Here is a 20,775-nt window from a genome sequence, read left to right as displayed (position 1 = left end):
TACTCCATTAACTGGGTCATTCGTTCATATTTTGCAGAACCTGTTGGAAACTTGGCCTGTATTTTTTTCCCCGAGTGTTGTGACCATTTTTTGTGGTGTTATATCCGCTATGGTTCTATCTTGTAATATTAAAGAATTCTTTAAAAAAATTCCTGGAGTCAGACGGTGATCCGGATCACCCCCAAAATGTTATCAGTTCTCCCATATCCCATTTTCGACGATTCCTGAAAATGTCATCCAAATCCCTTCAGGTCTTTTCAAGTTATTTTGATCACAAACAATTAATTTCCCCTATTAACCAAAATGTATTGTGTCTTCTTACTGCCTGTTTATGACCACCAAATGAGGGTGGGGGAAAAAACCCATCTCTTACTTTGCTCCACTTTTTGCTCCAACAGTCGTTTTTGAAGTGACGGGTTTCGTGGCGTCAAGAAGAAGGGAAATAAAAATCCTTCCTTGTGGTCATGACACCACAAGGGAGCCCGCCCTACCACCAAAAGAAGCTTTGCTACACTTCTTGAAATAAAACCTTTCAGTCATCGACATACCTGTATATGGGAGCTTTAAGTGTTATCCTTTGAGGGGGGGGTTCAGCAACCGAGCTTGCTGTTAAGATGCTGTTATGTTATTATCGCGCTTTTTCCAAAATGATTACGTTTCGTGGTTAACTAAGGCCCATTGTTAGTACAAAAAATATATATATACAATTGTATATACAGTATACAGTATTGAAATACAAGTTATATTAGGTATTCCGGCCACTAGGCGTCAGTAATGACAAAACATCGATGAGACGTGACATTACATTACATCACATTACAGTCACACTGCATGGCGTCAGCCATAGCTTGTCTGACATGATCACTGATCTGTATTATATATCTGGATAGCTCATTGGCGATGACTTGTGAAGCCACACGGCCGCCATATTGCTACTCGCAAGAAACACTTCTCGGACAATGACTTATGTGAGAACTTGTGAGTTGTTAAGTCTGTTGTTAGTTTGTTACCCACTCACACTAAATGCAAGGTTTGTCTTCGCACAACAAGTGTGCTTGAGCTTAGTCATAAGGACTCGGGTATGATAATTTTTAAAAATTCTGTCGATATCATACCATACCTGAGTCATAACGGCTTTACATAGGGGGCCGTGGGGGATATGTAAACAAACAACCGCGACTAGACTACTAAATCATTTGCGAATGCTTGCAAATATATTTAAAAAAAATGCTTTTTTGTGGTTTTTTTTTTGTTTACCCGAATTTCAAATGAACCCCCATATGGAGACAATGTTTATATATTATTACATATTCCTGTGTTTTTTTGTTCAAATATATTTCTATATCAGAAAAGAGGTTATTTCTATTTCATAACACAAAAAAAATCAGCAAAATGTTAAATGATTTTAAAACTTGTCCAAAGTCACTCTCTTTTATGCTTCATATTTTGTACAGACGAGAGCATAGTGAATTGTATGAAAGTAAGGGGAAAACAAGTACGCGTCAAACGAGGGACGACTGTATATGCAAAATGTGGACAAAGTGCACAATAGTGCTTCTTGGAGCAATTGGCGTTAGCTACAGACATACAAAACGGAGTGTTCCCGGCAAACTAAAAGCACTTTTAAAACCGAAAATCACAACACCAAGCCAAGATTTGGGGGAATATGCTGGGAATACATTATTGTGGAGTGGGACCTCTGAGACCTTTTAACAAGTTGACTGAGAGAAAGCGATACAAAAAAAGCCTTTAAGATAATTTGACCTACTGGTTGTAATTGTTTGGCATTAACGATAATACAAGGTAAGACTGTGCTAAATTTGTGTTGTAGTTGCAATGAATGATCATTCATTGGAACAGTGTTCAGGTTGAACATTAATAATCATCACATGGCTCCTTGATTACTGAGTATGGACAAGAGACCTTCCAGGAATAAGTCTTTTTTGTTTTTTTTTGGTTTGTGAGACTTTGTTTTGGCTCCTAGGTGGGCACTGTGCTGGTGGCGGCGTTTCCTCCGTCTCCCTTCCAGTCCAAATAGGAAAAGAAAGCGCTGGCGCCGTATGCCACCGTCACCACGGCACCAAAAAACTGTATGGGCACACAAGCAAAGATGACCTGGAAGTGACGGTGAGGTAAGCAACGGTTGTACACTCAGTAACATATTCACATTCACACCCATGGTGTCTTTTTGTATGAAGACTTCACTTGATACCAACAAGCCTGTAAGTTGACAAATGATACCGATAAGACTGTGATAATACAAGTGGCCAAGGCTGGACTTTAGACTCAAACCATAAAACTGCTTGCTATTTCCTCACCTTGACTACATTTGAGCAGCACACACACACGGCCGTTAATCTAAACCTGTCTCTTTGTCCTTTTTCTGAGCGTGAACATTCCAGACAGGTATACACCAGACCCCTTGTTTGATCAGAGGAAATAATGGAAATAGGAATTATCTGGCAAATTCTTACCACGAGAACCCGTTATGAACTACACATGTCACTATTAAAGTGACATTTTAACATTGTCAAGTGGAAAAAGAAGTTAGCCACTAATAGAATGTCCATAACACGCATGGGTGAATAGCAGACTTATTTTTCAGGATGTAGTTACACGGGCAAAAGTATTGAGACACAGGAAGTGAAAATGTTTCCCACAGGACTGCAAGCTATTTGTGGTTGGCGAAGGGTGGCGAGGGGTGAGGGGATGATGTAATTACATATCACACTGCATTCACACAATTGGCCAAGACACATGAGCAAAAATGAGTAAAAAATCATGAAAAGCAAAACAAATATGTTTAGAACTACAAACTTTCTTCTGTTGAGGGAGGGGCCCACAGCTGCACTCGCTGCTAGTTGACAAGAGTGGTATGTGCTTTCATGTCAAGAGTCGGCAAAATGACTAGATTTCTTGGAAGTCGTCGCTTGTTTTGAAAAAGAGTGTCCAGAAGTGACAAAGGCTGCGTTCACACTGCAGGTCAGTTGTGAATTTTTGCTCATATCTGACATCTGTCTGATATTTTTTCATGTCCGTGTGAAAGTACAATTTAGATTTTTTCCTAATGCGACTCAGGCCTCGTTCGTATGTAAAGTGGTGTGAAAGTGTTTGCCCCCTTCCTGTTTTCTTTTTTTTTTTTTTTTTTACATGTTTGTCTCACATGTTTCAGATCTTCAAACAAATTTAAATATTAGTCACAACAAAACTGAACGCAAAATACAGTTTTAAAATGAAACTTTTTATTGTTAAGTGACAGTTAAACTTTTTGGAAGGTGTGTGTCCCATTACATTTCCCGTTAAAGTAACAGCGCATTTCAGAAAAAGAATACCAACAGTAAAATGTGGTGGTAGTGTGATGGTCTGGGGCTGTTTTGCTGCTTGAGGACTTGGAAGACTTGCTGTGATAAGTACTGACCTGATAGATGCTGTTGCATGACCTTAAAAAGCCGCTTCATGCTGGAAAACCCTCCACTGTCGCATTACAAGTTATCACAAACACTTGATTGCAGTTGTTGCTGCTAAGGGGGGCCCAACCAGTTATTAGGTTTAGAGGGCAACCACTTTTTCACACAGGGCCACGTAGGTTTGGAATTTTTTTTCCCTTAATAAAAAGTTTAATTTAAAAACTGCCTTTTGTGTTCAGCTGTGTTGTCATTGACAAAATATTTCAAGTTGTTTGTTGATCTGAAACATTTCAGTGTGACAAACATGCAAACAAAAAAAAGAACTCAGAAAGGGGGCAAACACTTTTTCCCACCACTGTATGTTGAAGTCCACCCCAAATGTGGTTGATGGGGTTCTTCCATGGCAAATTCATGCAAGCATGCCTTTATGGTTGTGGTCTGTGCACCATGACACATAAAAGGGTCACCCCTTGAACTGTTCCCATAAAACTGAAAGCATAACTGAAAAGATTGACTGATCTAGCCCACCCACTGGTTGAATAATTCATGAATTACAATGTGTGTCCCAATACTTGTGTCCATTTATCAGCTGTTGTATGTGAAGGTGAGAGGTGTCGGGTGTCACACTCACAGCAGCAGCGGCCATATGTCCGAAGAAGTAGCTATGGTAGAAGGGCTGAACCGATGCAGCGTTGGCCAGGAAGGCAGTCAGGTAGAGGAGCGTTGCTACTCCGTGGTACACCATCACCTGGCAGAGGAAGTGTTACATACAGTACGTACATTGAAATAACAAAATAACAATGCTCCGTTTTTTGATTGAGAGGTGTTCATTAGCAATAAGTTGGTTATTGTGGTTGTAGTTTACAGTGGCAACAAACTGTACCGCATCACACTGAGGGAGATTTCCTAAATGTGACATCCCTATTCACGACGCCACAAATTAGCGTCTTTTTGGTAAAAAAATATTTTAAAAAAAATTTGATCATTTCTGATTGGTAGTCCTTGAATGCACCACAGTTGTTGTGAGATGCAACAGTGAAACTTGCATATAAGTCCTACACCGTGACTGCGATTCCGTCTGTTCATTGATCATCTTACATTAGCGTTCATTAGGTGGCGGGTGCCTAAACATTTTATGCTTTAAAATGCGTTTCATAAATGTGTGAGGCATATTGAAGAGACAAGGAGAAGGTTCTGGAGCTGAATCTAATCTCACAATTACGACAGTCACTCTTATTGCAAAATTGATCCGAAATTCGAGGGGAATGTCAACGTCAAGCCAGCGGGGGAGGTTTGTAGGGGAAGCGGAAGCGAGCCTTGTGTTTAAAAATAGACATTTTTATTGGTGTCTCGATGACTTGCGGTTTTTGTCATTTGCTGACCCCTGTGAAAAGCGGGGATCTACTGTATTATCTTAAAAAGACAGGATTACTGATGCATAGGCCTGTCACAATAACACATTTTGTTGGAGTTCATAATCATAATCATGAGAGCACATCGTATCAAAAGCAATGAAGTTGATTAAAATGTCAAGACATTTTAATTACATGAAACTCACAACATAATAAATCAAACAAACAAAAAAACTACTGTAAATGGAAATAAAATGGACTCGCAGTCTCTTTTAGCAAAAATTACACTGAAATAAAATCACAATCATAACCAAAAAAAATAAAAAATAGACCCCGTTTCTGTTAAGGAAAAAAAACACGAAAAAAATCTACACACACGCAGTTATGTAGTGTATTGTTAAACTAATGCAGGGTCATATTAGAGCTGGGCCACATATCTGGGGTGGTGGAAGAAAATGCAGTGTCCTTCAACGAGTTTTCTTTCACTCAGTTATACAGTTCAGGAATTGCCGAATTGAAAGGTTGCATTTCTTTTGCAATGTAGCAAATGACAGTCTGTCAACGCGCACCATTTTGTGCTGTTTCGTTTATATTTAATTTGCCGACCAAACGCCTCAGTAAGCGTTGACTGTCGGGACGAAGGCTCTGCTGCACATCCACACTGGGGCTGCGGCATTCGGCTTAGAAACCATCGCTTTTGTGCCTTCATTCATATTAGCGTTAGCATATTACACTCTGTCTGTGTACTCCACTCACTTAGCCCCGCCTCCTCGTACTGGGACAAAGAGTCTGAATGGCTGACAGGAGGGTTCACTCTCTTCATTCCACTATAGAACATATGCGCACAGACACATGTAGAGTGAACCCTCTTTTCATCCAGTCTGTGTGCTAAAAAGAGACAAGGAAAACAAACACGCATACATGCACATTGTATTAGTTTTTGGCATGCACCTTTGCAGCTTTCTTACAGGTTTTCTGTTTTTATTTACATCAAAAATATGTTTACAAATGTAATGGCATGCATTGTATTTATGATTATCTCATAAAAATATACCTGGAATGCACCGCTTTAAATTTAGATTAAATTCTCCTGGTGCAGGTGGGTGGAGATTGTAATACTCCCACTACTTTAAGAGTGTTGTGCTCTAAATCAGTGGTTCTCAACTGGTTTGGCTGCGGGACCACCCGCCGTCACCCCTCAATGACAATTGGCGACCCAAATTGTGGGAATTTTTCAACTCAAACTTGTCATACAGTATCTTATAATTGAAGGGACTGGTTTCAACACAGCGTCAGCTGCAGCACTATAAAGACGCTATGTCTTTATGGCACGCGCTTCTCCAGCAGATATCCGCAGCTGTGTGTCGGACAGATGCCACGTTAAGTCTCCACTCTATGTCCTTCCTGTCCCACTCAAGCTTGACAGACGCCCAGAAATAGGGCATGCACCTCGCAGTGGCGTAGCAAGCGAATAGCGCAGACAGGAACGTGAGGTGCATTCATAGACATTGGCTCATTACAACATTTTTCACATTTTTTTTTCCCCAGGCAAAGAACCTCGACCCACTGGAAACGGCTCCGCCCACCAGCTGAGAACCACTGCTCTGCAGTAAAACCAGTCTCTCTTTCTACCTCCCCAACCGTCACTCCCGTACCGTGAGAGGCCACGGCACTGCGGTGAGTCTCCTCTGGGCGCCGAAGAGGATCAAGAAGAACAGGATGGTGGTGAGAACCCAGAAGGTGACAGCCACAAACAGTACCCAGCCATTGGCCGGCGCCCACATGTAAGGAGAGCTGGCTATCAGCGCCCAATGGAGCAGCCCCAAACCCTAGACAGGTGAGAGGCGGGGGGACACACATAATAAAACACATTTTTGCCTTTCTGGAACGTCCTAATTGGATTTACATTTTTTTAAAGGGAAAAATAGATTCAGTTAGCGGCCTCGGTCAGCGTCGGACGATCTGGAACAAAAATGAATGATGCTAACCAAAGTTCAACTGTACTAATAACACGACAAGATGTGCGCCATATTGTACGCTAACCGGTGAATGCACGCACATGAAGGCAAAATGTTCGACCGGGGCGAACACTAACCAAGCTTCCACTGTTTTTATGTCGCTGTCGTCATTTCGCGCTGCTTAGCGATAGTAGTGACGTTAGCAATATCACAACACATGTCGGCATAAACTGACCCCTTTTTGCATAGAAATAACCGTTTTGGCTATCTAAACGGTGGACCATTCATGTCGACGTGGATTCAGGCAGGCGTTGTATTTCAAGAATAATATATTTCTTGTAGTCTATTTTCAGCAAGTGTGGTTTAAATTTGCCGTTAGCAGTATGGTCACTTTGTGTGTTATTTTAACCTTTTACTTTGAACAGTGGAACCTCGGTGTTCTTTCCAAAAGGTTTTACGAAAACTAAAGCAATTTTTCCCAGGGGACACAATATAAATTCAATTAACTCGTTCCAGACACTCAAAAATATGAACAGAAAACACATTTTATAAAGGGCAATTACAGTTTCACAAGCGGAAAACAATGCAAAATAATTGTATGACAACTGGATGGAGGCTATTGTTGATGCGGACGTCTCGTACATCTTGGCGAGATTGAACTCAATCGTGTTTCCCACCGTCTTTATCAAATTGATGGCATTCGCAAGTTTCTTTGGCCTACTGGCGGGTTATTTAGCAGAAAATGCACGTGCAGTGAGTCAACAAAGCGGAGCGATACAGCACAGGGCAAACAGAGTAAAAAACAGTGTATGAAAAACTTGCCAAATACATTTTGACACGGCAGTGTGTCATTTCCTCTAGCAAAATAAAAGGGAAATCTCGGCAAATGCGAAGTCATGCGGTTGTATTTATGGCTCAACTCTTCATGAGGCGATATGAAATGCTCATGGACCTTTAGAGGAGCCATTCAGACACTATATGTGTATACAGCGGCATATAAAGCACACATTTAGACTAAGTCAGCAAACGGTCACATGTCGCTAAACGTCTTTTTTTTTTTACGTTACACATTTATGACTCACTTTCACTGGCAGCAAACTTATTTTCCTCTCAGAGTCGTACATTCAAATGTGTCTTCTTGTGGTATCAACAATAAAACCTGCATGAGTGTTAAATGGCACAATGTCTTACAATGAACATGACTACCGCTCATGGCCACATCAGATAGACGTGTGCGCTCCTAAAACGCGAGGAAAGGTTAATGATTTTTCCACAAGCACGTGAGTTATCACAAGCTAAGGGTTAATAATATGCGCTTTAAGGGCAACAAAGTGGCCTGCTTACTGACAAAGGTGGATGCTCGCTCATAAAGCACGACCAATGTTTAACAGCTACACTTTAAGCACTGTCCTACACCCCCATATAGTGTAATAATGGGATCATCCAGGAGGCAAAGACCTGCAGGTTGAAACAGTGGGTCACATCACATGCCCACTGGTCCACGTCCTGTTTGCAAATGGACAAAAAAACAGTATGCAATTCATATTCAGCTGTCAACTGCTGCTACACCTTCATAAGGTTTCCCTACGCACTCTTTCTTGACACACGTCACAGTCCTTGCAGCTCCAGGGGTGTCGAAACTTTTTCCACCGAGGACTGTGTATCGAAAAATGTAGAAAATGCGGGTGGTGGAGCAGTTTGAGATTTTTAGGTAGATAAGCTAGAAAAAAGTTTTATGCTATAATATACGTAAATATTATTTTGAAATTAAATGTGTTAAATTTGAATACATTTTATTGAAATTATTACAGCATGTATAAATATTTTTTTATTTAGTGCCTTTTTTAAATTTCTTTTGAATGATTTTTGTATATGTGTGTATACACCTGTATGTGTTGTACAGTGTGCGCCAAAAGTCAGTAAAGGTGTACACTTTTGAAATTAACTGCTGGGAAAAAAACAAAGGGAACACTGAAACATTGAAATATTCCAGTTCCGTTCTAGGTGACTAAGGATATCATTAATAGTAGTATCATTACTGTCAACATTTCAACTTTTTCCCCTTAAATTACGCCTTTTGTGTGTTTTTTTTCCCCCGTTTTTGCTGTTGCTTTTCTTGTTTACAGTGAAACCTCGGTTTTTGTCATTAATTCCTCCCAAGAGATCTGACAGAAACTGAAAAGTACGAAACCCGAGACCATTTTTCCTGTGGGAAATAAAGTAAAACCAATTAATCCTCTCCAGACACCCACAATATTAACAAAAGTACATTTTATTGAGAATATAGTTCTACACGCAGTAAACAATGCAAAAACTTATTGTTGATGCGGACTTTGTACACCCTGGCGAGATCGAATTCAGTAGTGTTTCTCACCTTCTTTTTAAAATTGCTGGCACTCTGTTTTTGGCCCCATGGTGGGTTATTTAACAGATAACTCAGTTATTATTATCTGCATTGTCACTTGTTATCAAAGTTAAGGTATCTGTGATTAACGGGTTATACTTGTGTAACAACTACCTTGAGGTCCCGGAACCTTTTGTGACTGACCCGTGGCTGACCCGTGCCCCCCCCAGTAATATTAGGAAAATAGCCATAATGTTACGTAAATATATTCAAGTGTTATGAGGAAAAAAAAAAGTCAGAATCATAAGCATTGTTCGTATAAGTCGTAATATGTGCAGCAAACAAAGCACAAAATGTCAATGATCAATTTACGAGACCAGACTCATAATATTATGAGGAAAAAATTTAACTTCACAGCCATAAAGAAAAAATAAGTTACAGCATGAACAACAAACAAAATTAATATGGTTGCATTTATATATATATAAAAAAAAAGTTTGGAAAAAGTTCTGTAAGATAAATATGGGACTAAGAACCAAACATTATAAAAAAAAAAACAAAAACAAACAACTCACTAAGATATCAATAACAAACATTTTTTGCAGCCAAACTATGAACAAGCTAGAAAATGTAAGGTTCCACTCACTATTTGAGCCATCATGAGCACGGATGGGATGCTCCTGATGAAAGACATGTCCATGCTGCCGCTCACGTTAGCTGCCAGCCCCCGCAGGCTGTTGCCCCCCTGCTGAGTGCTTTGGGAGTTGGGGGAGCTGGTCTCCGTGGTAACCTTAGATGGGAAGTCTGCCATGGTCGTGTATGATGATGTATCAAAAAGTCCTTGTGAGGAAAAAGAGTTTGCAATGACGATGCGATGCGATGATAAATGCTGGCTACACCCAAAAGCGTTCTTAGTGAAGATTAATATTTACTTCAGATACTGTGCAGCTGAACAAGTTTAACAGTGACAAAACCAATAAGAATGCGACATGAGAGGAAGATTAAAGTACAAAATGCTAAGAAAAAAACTAAAGCACGGCATAGGGTATCCAGTGAAACTTCCAAGTCCAGATATTTGACAGCTGGTGTATCCAAATCGGTTGACAGGTGTTCAGTGGAGGTCTGTCTTTCTCTCACACACACATGCACAGTGAGTGGCATCTTCTCTGTTTGCCTCTTCCCTCTGGCTCCTCCCAAGGCCTCGCCACTCATTAATATGTTTGAAAAGTGGGAGGAGGACAGGCCAAAGGGAAACACAGCGTCACCATTTCAAGCTTTTTTTTTTTTTTAACAACGCAAACACACATGTCCTGATAGGCCGCACAGTTGAGAATGAGGAAGTAACTGACAAATATCTGCTCAAAATACAATAAAATACATAAAAAAATATGCAATGTATATTTCAATTGAAATGTTTTCAAAATAACAAAAAGTGTACCTTTTGTCGAGACACAAGACAGGCGAGAAGATAGCTACATTCAAAATGACATCAAACTACAGGAATACAGCCGTCCCTCGCTACATTGCGGTTCGAGCATCGCTCCGTCGCGGTTTTTCAGGTTGACAACAGCCTATTATTAGTCAAAAAAATATGCATACCGTCCGGTGTATAAGTTGCACCCACTAAATTTAGAGGAAAAAACACATTTTTACATTGTATATAAACCGCACCGGTATATAAATCGTACATGTCCATGTCATAAAATGGCTTATTGTGGTGCACACAAATCCGTGAGGACCGGGCAGATCTTTATTTGACAGGAGTCAACCATGACCAATGGGAAAAAAACTCACGACCAGCTTGTCAACACATTAGAAATTTCAGGAGGTCATTATTCAGTATGACAGTCTGACTCCCGGTTTGATCTTACAAACATTAAACTCAGCACACGGCAACTTGACATTCAAAAGGTGTATCTGAGAAATATAAAAACATGTACCAATACGATTTTAAAGTGGGGAAAAAACATTTTAAAGTTTCCATATAATGCATTTAGTTTGAGAGAAGCATTTCATTGGAGGACAAACAGCATAGAAAATGGTGGATGGTGCTGTAATGTTGCCTCTATCCACCAGGGGGAGCCAGGGGACCCGGAGCCCAAAACCCAGAGGGAGGCTGATTTCATTGCAGATCCCCAATGAATGCGTTGCTCAAACACGATGCCTTATGGAAAAACTTTAAAGGAACTGCTTTTTCATTCTAAACTCATATTAGTGCATGTTTGTATATTTCTCAGGTATACCTTTTGAGTGTTAAGTTGCTGCGTGATGAGTTAAGTGTTACGTTATATTGAGTAATGACCTCCTGTGATTTCCAGTGGGTTGACAAGCTCGTTGTGAGTGCACTGATGGCTTGTGATTGGCTCCTGCCAAAGAAAGAGCGACCCTTTCCTCACTGACTCGCAAGCTGCTCAGTATTTAAACAATGAGTAGTAATTCTGAAGGAAAGGATATGTCAGGAGCCCACAACAAGCTAAAACTCAACTCTGAACCCGGGACATCACTTACTGTCCGCCATGGATTCTGCTCCCCGACAAGGTAAGCTGTCTTAAATGGCATATTTTCCTTGATATTGGCTATATTGGGTAATACGAATGTAAACGTGACTGTAGGGATGTTATTTCATGTATAGATGGCTCTAGTAATGTTAGAAAACCTATGTAGAAGATTGTAAACAGGTTTTCTATGCCATGACTACGGAAATATTCCATTTCCTTTCCTTTGCTCAATTTTTGTTGTTTCATTTTATTTCTATATTGTTCTGCAGGGCAATAAAAAAAAAAAAAAACAGGCCGCACTTTGGACAACCCTGCCCAAAGGGGTCAATGAAGAATGGGTCAGTTTATGTCGACAAGCTTTGTTGTAATGTCCACTTAATTTCGGTTATGTTGACAAAAATGTCATCGTCAGTCAGCCAGTCCAAGCGTCAACATAAATAAGTTCCACTGTTTATTGGCATACTTAATTGCATTTCTACATTTTCAATCTTTTCTTTTTTTCTTACCAATTAATGGGAGAATTTGCATACCGAGGCTGGCAGGGTCCACTTTGAAAAATACTTTTTTTAACCAAAATAGGGCACTTTGTGTGGTGTGTGTGTGGGTGGGTGGGTGTGTTTTAGGTCAATTTTAAAGTATCAATTTATGCATTTTAAGTTTTATTTCTTGCGTAGTACTAGATTTTATGATTTAAATAAGCAGAAAATGGACACAAAAAACTTCTAACAAAATTCATATCCACTCTAACCAGCTAACAGAACTTTTGATGTGTGGACCAACGAGCGTTGCGGCTTTGACATTTCGTCAGCAAAACGGAGGAAAAAAACGGAGCCACCTGAATACGGAAGTGGCAAAGGCTAATGGTAACTACTTATGAGGCATTACTTTTTTGTTTTTTGCCATTTGCTAGCTTAGACTAGATAGTTTTTGTCGGAAGTAGGCTTTGTACCCGTCTCTCCATTAAACAAATGTACGCGTTGTCTGCTTTTTTCAAACATGACCTCTGGCTCCCTCTACCGGATAGCGTTAAATGCTTCAAATTCAGATTACAATGTAAACGTCATCTACTGGCCATGCATGCACGAAAATAGCGACAGTACAGTGAAAACAGCCACTAATTTTTGGTGAATAAATAATGCACACTACAATGTTACAATGAACACATTCTTAGAAAAGCTTTGTGTGCATTGCTTTGTAAGAATTCATTTTATTTGCAGGAACAAAGAAATACTTCATTTCTAAATTAAATTATGGAATTATTTAATGACTGAGTATTAGGGCCACATTTGAAAAAAAATCTGAGGTTTTCATAGTAAAGCTGTATTTCAGTCATTTATTTCATTGTGTAATAGTCTACATGTTTTAGTATTAAATCAGTTCAGCAAAACATATTGGGGGAGTGGTCATTTATATGTTACATTTAAATGCCGTAATACATACAAATGTAGATGTCTTCAAATGGAATAGCAATGAAAAGCACAATACCTTTATTTTCTAGATATTTTTGGCCATTAGGAGCTAAAACATGTTTAATGGTGAAGTAAACAATGTGATCAGTCGTACTGAAGAACATGTTTTGTGCCTCAGCTCAGTACAAGAGGAGACTCATGTCCACAAACACAGTCGTGACTCCCTTCACGTCGTTGAGCCTATCCGAGTCACAGTCCATCAGGAGCTTTCTCACACCGGTCCGTGCAGGTGTAAAGGTGAGCTTGACACACACCTTCTGGCGTGGACATATTTCACCGCTGCAACAGAGAAGGTGGCTTTATAGGCGCTGCCAATGTAGCTTAGCTGCAGGGATGTAGTGAGGAGTCGTGGAGTCAGTACTTACTTCATCCGGACTCCCTTGGGAGACACATGGCCCCCTCAATGGTGAAAGCAAAGTTCTTCAGTGGCACCGGGAGAGGGTTGGTGAAGGAGATAGGACCTGTTAATGGTAGCAGCTTGGCTGTGAATCTACAGAAAGACAGAAAGTGAACTGAGCCCTCTGACTGGCGACCAGTCCAGGGTATTATTATTATTGTAATATCATAATTGCAAATTGTCTCTGGGGAGCGGTGTGTGTGAGTCCCAGGATGCAGACACGGGAACAGTTCAAAGGACTAATGGAACTACCACGTGAGCTGGACGGACTACTGGGCTGCAGGACGGCCGGATCGGTTGGAGTGGCGTGGCAGGCTACAGTAGACGGAGGACAAAGGTAGGTGGTAGCAACAGTAGAGCACAAGGTCTGAAGGCACAACCACAAAGCAATAATCCAGCGCTGGCTGGCTGCGGCTGAAGCGATTAAGAAGAACGCTAATTAGGAACAGCTGCAGGGGTCCAGTAGCTCCGCCCAGATCAGAAGGTGTCAGCATCTAAAACGGCCAACAGAGGTGGAATGAGCAACAACGCTCAACATAAATAAAGAGAAACACAAAACTCAAGAAGAGACTGGCCTGTGTCACCGAAGAGCGTGACCTGTAGTATCCACGTTTCAACTTTTTCGCTTTAATTTAAGCCTTTGTGTGCTTTTTCCCATTATTTTATGTTGGATTTCCTGTCTAAGTGAATTTTTAAAATGTGCCACGGGCCAATCAAAAACAAGCTGCTGGACGCACTTTGGACAGCCCTGGTCTACACTGTTATTTTATCACTCAGGTCGAGGGATGGGAATCGACAACCCCTGTGTTTCCTACCTGTGATAGAACCTGCGGATCCAGGATCGGACTACACAGCCACCAAAGGACCTACCAGTGGTGGACAGCCACTCCACCATCACTCATGTTTAACAACTGCCTGTTGGAAAAATGAGGGCAGCATCTGCATGCGACTCACCTTTGCATTACGCCCTTCGTCATTTGTCATGATAGTTAAAACTGTTGTACACAGCCGTTTTTATTCTGCCCTCTTCCTGTTCCAACCATGCAAGCTTCACCCGACACACCCCACATGCACGCGACAAAAGGATAGTTAAAATACAAAAGCAATGTTTGGAAAAGTGTATGATTCACTTGCCGGTTCAACAGGATTAGAGAAACCAGCAGAACGTCTCTTTTCAAATCCTTTTGTTCTCGAATGTCTCTTTTTTGACGTGCACGATATTTCATGTCTAGAGGGCTCTAATAATGTTAAAAGCTGTATTTAGAAGGTCGTAAACAGGTTTTCTATGCTTCTATGCAAGGAATCCTACTTTGCAGAAATTTACTCATCACGGTCGCATTTGGAACCAATTAACCTCCATAAAAATGAGGGATGGCGAGTACACTATTTTCACGTGGTTGTTTTTACTGTTGCTCGGCACGTTGTCATTAATGCAATTAAACAGGAAAGCTAAAAAATAAAAAAACAGCAAAAATTGCGCGAAAACAGCAGTTACTTAATGAAAATAAAGACGAAATATTAGCAGTAATATTCAGAGAAAAAAAAATGTCACTTGAAAAAAAAAAAATTTCCATGAACAAATTTGTAATGTTATGAGGGAAAAAATGTATTCTACAAGCATAAAGTTGAAATATTAAACAAAAAATACATTATTTTTTTAAAGGTCTGATATTATAATCGACGAACAAAATTTCTGAATTTACAATTTTAGGAAATATTACGTTGGGAATATGTAATATTATGACAATAGAGTTATAATATTAAGAAGAAAATATTTGTTAAAATAATTTTACAAAAAAGCAAAAATGGAAAACATCAGCAAAAAAGTGTACAGTTAGCAGAAAAAGTGAATAGCGGAACCTTGGTTAGCATAATTAATCTGTTCCAGAAGGTCCAACTTGAACCAAAACAGACGTAAAAGAGAAAAAAAGTGTAACGTAAGCAGAAAAAGTGAATACAACAGAACCTTGGTTAGCATAATTAATCTGTTCCAGAAGGTCCAACTTTTCCCATAAGGAAATCATGTAAACCAATTAATCCTTTCCAGAAAACCTAAAATGTTAACACAAAACACATTTTTGTAGTTTTACAATTATTTTTTCAAGCATAAAACAACTACAAAATGCATATAAATGCATATAAATGATGAATTAAAGGGATAATTGAACATTTAAGGCTACTTTTACCTTCACTGAAGACGTGATTCTTGACGTGACTGACAACAGGAAGGTGATGGTGGTTGATCTCGCTGCCACATCATGTCTTTGGGAACAGTCACATCTTTGAGGTCAAAGTAACCTCATAATGTTCATTTGTCCCTTGCATTCCTCATTTATATGCATTTAGTTTGATGCATGTAAAACTATAATTGTATAACGATGAAAGTGTTTTGTGTAAACATTTCTGAGTCAACTGCTGATGACATCATAAAACGTAACTTCCACTTCCGGTTGCCATTTTGTTTGGCTAGCTAATAGGATGCTAACAAGGAGGGGCGTTTTGTAGTTTCAAAAAATAGATAAAGAACACAATTGGAGTCATGCAGTCTATTAATAACACGACAAGACGCGCAAGACACTCACATTGTACGCCAACCGGAGGATGCACGCAAACTGAGGCAAAACTGTGCTGTAAATTTTTGACGTTAACTGAAAAACACGCTAACCGGGGCGGATGCTAACCGAGTTTCCAATGTATTTATGTTGCTGTTGTTTCATGCTCTATGGAAGAACTGAAAGAAAAAAATATCCCAATGGTGAGTCATAATTATGAGATAATAGTCGAAATTATGAGGAAAAAGTTATAATAATGACAAAAAGGTCGAAACTATGAGATACAAACTGCGCATGTGCCGAGTGCCATGTGACGAAGGCTCCAGCGAAGGCGGCACATGCGCAGTTTGCATCTCGTAATTATGATTTTTAATCTCATAATTTTTTACTTTTTATCTCAGAATTATGATTATTTTTCTTATAATTTCGACTTTATCTCATGATTAAGACATTTATCTTGTAATTTCGACTTTTTATCTCATTACTTTCTGATCCTCATAATTGCTACTTTTAATTTCATAATTCTGACTTTCTTTTCTCATAATTCCCACTTTTTATCTCATAATTTAGACTTTTTATGTCATAATTACAATTTACTGGTGGGATATTTTTTTTCCCTTCAGTGGCAGAAGTGGGCTTCCATAGCGCTGCTTAGCAATAATGAGGATGTTAACTAAACTACAACGCATGCCGAGGTTCCACTGTGCTAATAACACAGTACAATACTACAAAACAAGTCTTTCTTTAAATCTGCATAGCTTCCTAGCATATGTGCATGCCGCATGGCTTGGTTTACGGAATGTCAAATATCGAAGTGGCATCCTCTTTCAGTATGTGGCCCTGGCCGACACCTCTGATGTATGCAATCTACAATAACCACGTTGCTGAACTGCTAAAGCAATCAATAGAGACACTTGCCACACTTAATCCCAACTTCTAAAAGTTAACTAACATTCATGATAGTGGGGAAAAATTTAATTATGTAAAAAAACAAAAGACACTAGAAGATATGGATGGCATACTGTATTAATTGATGAACAAGCTAGACATGTAAGATTCCACTCACTATATGAGCCATCATGAGCATAGATGGGATGCTCCTGATAAAAGACAGGTCCGTGCTGCTGCTCACGTTGGCAGGCGCTTTGGGGGGCTGGTTTCTGGGGTAACCTTGGATGGGAAGTCATGGTCGTGTATAGTAAATGTACTTGAAAAAATCCTTGTGAGGAAAAAGAGTTTGCATTGCAACGAGAAACACTGACGATGCCCAGAAGTGGTGGTAATGAGGGTTAATGATTACAGTTCATCCAATAGCGTAATTCCAGCTGGAAAACCTTAACAATTAAGCAAATAATAAAAGCAAATATGAGGCAGATCAAAAAACCGGCACATAAAACCCCCATAATGGCACGATGCAGTGCAAATTCCAAGGTTACGCGCACAGTCTGCGGCATCTTCTCTGTCTGCTTCTCCCAACGTCTCACCACTCTGGAATATGTTTGAAAAGTGGGAGGAGGCCAGCATTACAAAGGGCAAAACAGCGTCACCATGCAAGACAAACAGTCAAGAATGAGGAAGTAGCCGACAATTTTCCTGAAAATGAAACTTAAAAGTTTCAATGACTGTGTTTAAAAAAAACAACAAAAAAAAACAAGTCACAGTTCAACTCATCAGATTTGTTTTCCAAATAACAAAATGTGTTCTAGCTGAAAACTTCATCTTCAGCTAGAAATACAAGTACAAATACAAAATACAACCTGTCGATCTGCCTTAAACACTATTAACACTTAAAGGAAAACTGCACCTTTTTTGGAATTTTGCCCATCAGCTACAATCCTGATGGGAAACATGAACACATACTTTCTGTGTGTTCTAAAGCGGGGTCCCCAACCACTGGGACGCCTAAAAAAAAATACACTTAAATAAATACATCGAATTTTATGTAAATACATATCACTTTTGGAAATATGGGCCTTTATTTCATAAAAAAAAATAATATGCAGTTACAAATCCCATAGTTTATGCATGTACAGTGTTCCCTCGTTTATTGTGTGGTATAGGTTCCCAAAATAGCCCGCAATAAGTGAAATCCGCAAAGTAGCCAACTATATTTTTGTACAATGATTATATATGTTTTCAGGCTGTAAAACCCGTCACCATACACTTGATACACTTTTCTCAGACAGGCATTAACATTTTAGCACATTTCTCTCTCGTTTAAACACTCTGAGTTCAAATTTTGTTTTCATTTTAATGATGATCTTACGAGATTGGAGACAAGAAATTAAGTGACTCACGTATATTTCACTCCTGTGATCGTGGCTCGTCTTGATTCATTTACAGTATTCCGGGCGCCCTACAGCCGCGTGACTTCTGCCTTCATTAAGCGTGTATGATGGCTAGCAACAGGAAACAGGCAGTCCTGCATGAAGCAGATTGATTGACAATGGCCTGCAGCCAACTGTTGAAGTGGACACGTCTTCAACTCTCACATGAGTATACAACACCCCCTACTGGTAGTGGTCGTAAAAAGTAGGCGGCGGCGGCGGCGGCTCTCGCAAAGTCGGCCATGATTGGTGATAGCTCTAGCTGTGTTGCTGTTGTCGATGGAAGTCGCGTTCGTTTCTGTGTTGCTATGTGAAATCAACGCGCCCAGGAAGGAAGTTCCGGTCATGCTTAAAATAACAAAACTAGTGCAAAATAGTGTACCCGCACGACATGGTCACAGCATGTATATGCTGTAAAATCCCATTACATTGCAATATTGGCTGCCTTGTGCCAGCGCTTTTTCAATATTTAGAAAGCACAAAAAAGAGAAAGACGTGCAAAATTCCCCCCAAAAATGCATTTTTCCTGAGATCATAATTATTTTTTCTAGAACATTAGCAACAATTGCATTCATTACAATGATGAACAGTTTGGCTTAGCCAGAGTAAGTCTGACATGAATAGCTATAGCATTGCACTGCCAAAAAATGTAACTCTTATGAGCTATTTTTATTGTCATTGTTATATTTGTCCAAACAATGGGACCTTTAGTTGTATAGGCATTGAAATGAACAAGAAACTGAAGAAACAAGGGTGGTCTAATATTTATTTCCATGACTGTACATGAGCCCTTGCTGGAAAAAAAGTTGATTTTATTTAAATCTACCAGCTTTCAGGCCACTGTAGTTGTTGCATGTGTTGTAATGTGATTAGCATGGCGCACGTCTCATTTACATTACTCACTGACATACACAAGCTTGTCTCTTGTCTTGGTTACACTTTTTCATGAGCATCTCCAACGTGTCAAATCAAAACCAACAACTGAGATCAGAGACCTTTATTCATAAAAGAATGCTGTGTAAATATTTCATGTACACAATCGCGTAATAGTGCACACATTTTAGTATTAAATCGGTTTAACAAATACATTTTGATAAAACACAATATGCGATTGGAGATAAGTGCTGCTCCTCCTCATTGAGAGGAGCCACATGAGGTGGCTCGGGCATCTGGTCAGGATGCCTCCCGGATGCCTCCCTGGGGAGGTGTTCAGGGCATGTCCGACCGGCAGGAGGCCTTGTGGAAGACCCGGGACACGTTGGTGAGACTGTCTCTCAACTGGCCCGGGAACGCCTCGGGATCCACCAGACGAAATAGCCGGGGAGAGGGAAGGCTGGGCTTCCCTGCTTCCCTGCTGCTGCCCCTGTGACTCAACCTTGCATAAGCGGTAGAAGATGGATGGATGGATATGCAATATGCGATTTATGATGGTCAGGACTGGGGATTTTCATTCTACTTGTTCATAAAAAATGGGACAGTGGTCATTTATATATCATCTTAAAATTCTGCAAAGCATGCAAAAATAGATGTTTTTAAATGGAATGTCAATAAAAAGCACAATACAGTCGTCGCTTGCTACATCGCGGTTTGAACACCGCTCCCTCATTCTATCGCAGTTTTTCAAAAATTAATTATTGCTGTTTTGTGGTTGACTGTGGCTTATTAGTCAAGAAATATCGAAAGGCAAGTTACATGTAGTATTCTGGTCATTAGACATCCGTAATGACACAAAACATTAATGAGACATGACATGACATCACATTACCTTAACAGTGCATGAAGTCAGCCACGGTGTGTCTGACATAACAGGGTGAAGGAAAGTTCTCCTCACATTCCATGTGGAAGTGGTAAGTTTTTGGCTTCTTACTTTGTCTTTCTTCCCCACACCGTTTGAATCACTTTAAGTTTAGAATAAACTAGTTAGTTCGCTAGCTTGCTATGCTGAAAGCCGTGGACGTCTCTTGTGTCCCTGCGGTGATCCCGTAGCCTGCGCATTAGCAGTGTGGTGTCAACAAAGAGTAATAGAAGTGTAAAGGTGATGATAGGGGTGTTATTTTTTGTCTACAGGGCTCCAATAATGGTAAAAATGGTACAGTATTTACAGTACAAAGTCATGAACAGGATTCCTGTGCTCTAACTAGGAAAATATTCCATTTATTAACCGTCTGGAACCAATTAACCACGATAAACGAGAGACGACTGTACCGTTATTTTCTAAATACGTTTGGCCATTAGGGGCTGAAACATGTTTGATTGTGAAGTAAACAATGTGATCAGTAGTACTGTTGTACATGCTTTGTGCCTCAGCTCAGTACACGCGGAATCCCTTCTCAACAAACACAGTAGCGACTCCCTTCACGTCTTTGAGCTTGTCCGAGTCGAAGTCCACCAGGAGCTTTCTCACACCGGTCCGTGCAGGTGTAAAGGTGAGCTTGACACACACCTTCTGGCCTGGACCTATTTCACCGCTG

The 20,775-nt window shown here is 40.0% G+C and overlaps 2 protein-coding genes and 2 long non-coding RNA genes across 7 annotated transcripts in view; 1 reads left to right on the top strand and 3 right to left on the bottom strand.

The window, feature by feature from the left end:
• Positions 1–885: 885 nt before the first annotated feature.
• Positions 886–10,230, bottom strand: pllp (plasmolipin). 2 transcript variants are annotated; one of them, XM_054775962.1, is made up of 5 exons: positions 9,994–10,230; positions 9,708–9,901; positions 6,415–6,588; positions 4,039–4,155; positions 886–2,088 (listed from the first exon to the last, which is right to left on the bottom strand). In XM_054775962.1, the coding sequence occupies exons 2-5, from the start codon at positions 9,870–9,872 to the stop codon at positions 1,981–1,983; spliced, it is 564 nt and encodes a 187-aa protein (XP_054631937.1). In that variant the 5' UTR covers positions 9,873–9,901; positions 9,994–10,230; the 3' UTR covers positions 886–1,980. The 2 variants fall into 2 exon arrangements, with proteins under 2 accessions (XP_054631937.1, XP_054631936.1); XM_054775961.1 differs by having other exon boundaries at positions 9,708–10,230.
• Positions 907–19,551, top strand: LOC129181176 (uncharacterized). Of its 2 annotated transcripts, XR_008570383.1 has the most exons (5): positions 907–968; positions 1,985–2,132; positions 6,308–6,596; positions 13,147–13,762; positions 14,203–19,551. It is a non-coding gene; the product is annotated as an uncharacterized LOC129181176 (long non-coding RNA). The 2 variants fall into 2 exon arrangements; XR_008570382.1 differs by having other exon boundaries at positions 912–2,132.
• Positions 12,756–17,924, bottom strand: LOC129181177 (uncharacterized). 2 transcript variants are annotated; one of them, XR_008570385.1, is made up of 4 exons: positions 17,044–17,921; positions 13,678–13,919; positions 13,394–13,518; positions 12,756–13,307 (listed from the first exon to the last, which is right to left on the bottom strand). It is a non-coding gene; the product is annotated as an uncharacterized LOC129181177 (long non-coding RNA). The 2 variants fall into 2 exon arrangements; XR_008570384.1 differs by having other exon boundaries at positions 13,394–13,919; positions 17,044–17,924.
• The window catches only part of tgm2l (transglutaminase 2, like), a 12,787-nt gene continuing 11,079 nt past the window's right edge, over positions 19,068–20,775 (bottom strand). The window contains exon 15 of the mRNA XM_054775957.1: positions 19,068–20,772. Coding sequence (XP_054631932.1) covers positions 20,613–20,772 — 160 coding nt within the window. The 3' untranslated portion in view covers positions 19,068–20,612. The remainder of the gene's footprint in view (positions 20,773–20,775) is intronic.

Source organism: Dunckerocampus dactyliophorus, chromosome 5, assembly GCF_027744805.1.
Source record: "Dunckerocampus dactyliophorus isolate RoL2022-P2 chromosome 5, RoL_Ddac_1.1, whole genome shotgun sequence".
In the NCBI taxonomy this organism is placed as follows: Eukaryota; Metazoa; Chordata; class Actinopteri; order Syngnathiformes; family Syngnathidae; genus Dunckerocampus; species Dunckerocampus dactyliophorus.
Note: the sequence above shows the minus strand (reverse complement) of the source record. Positions and strands in the feature narration are given on the sequence as shown.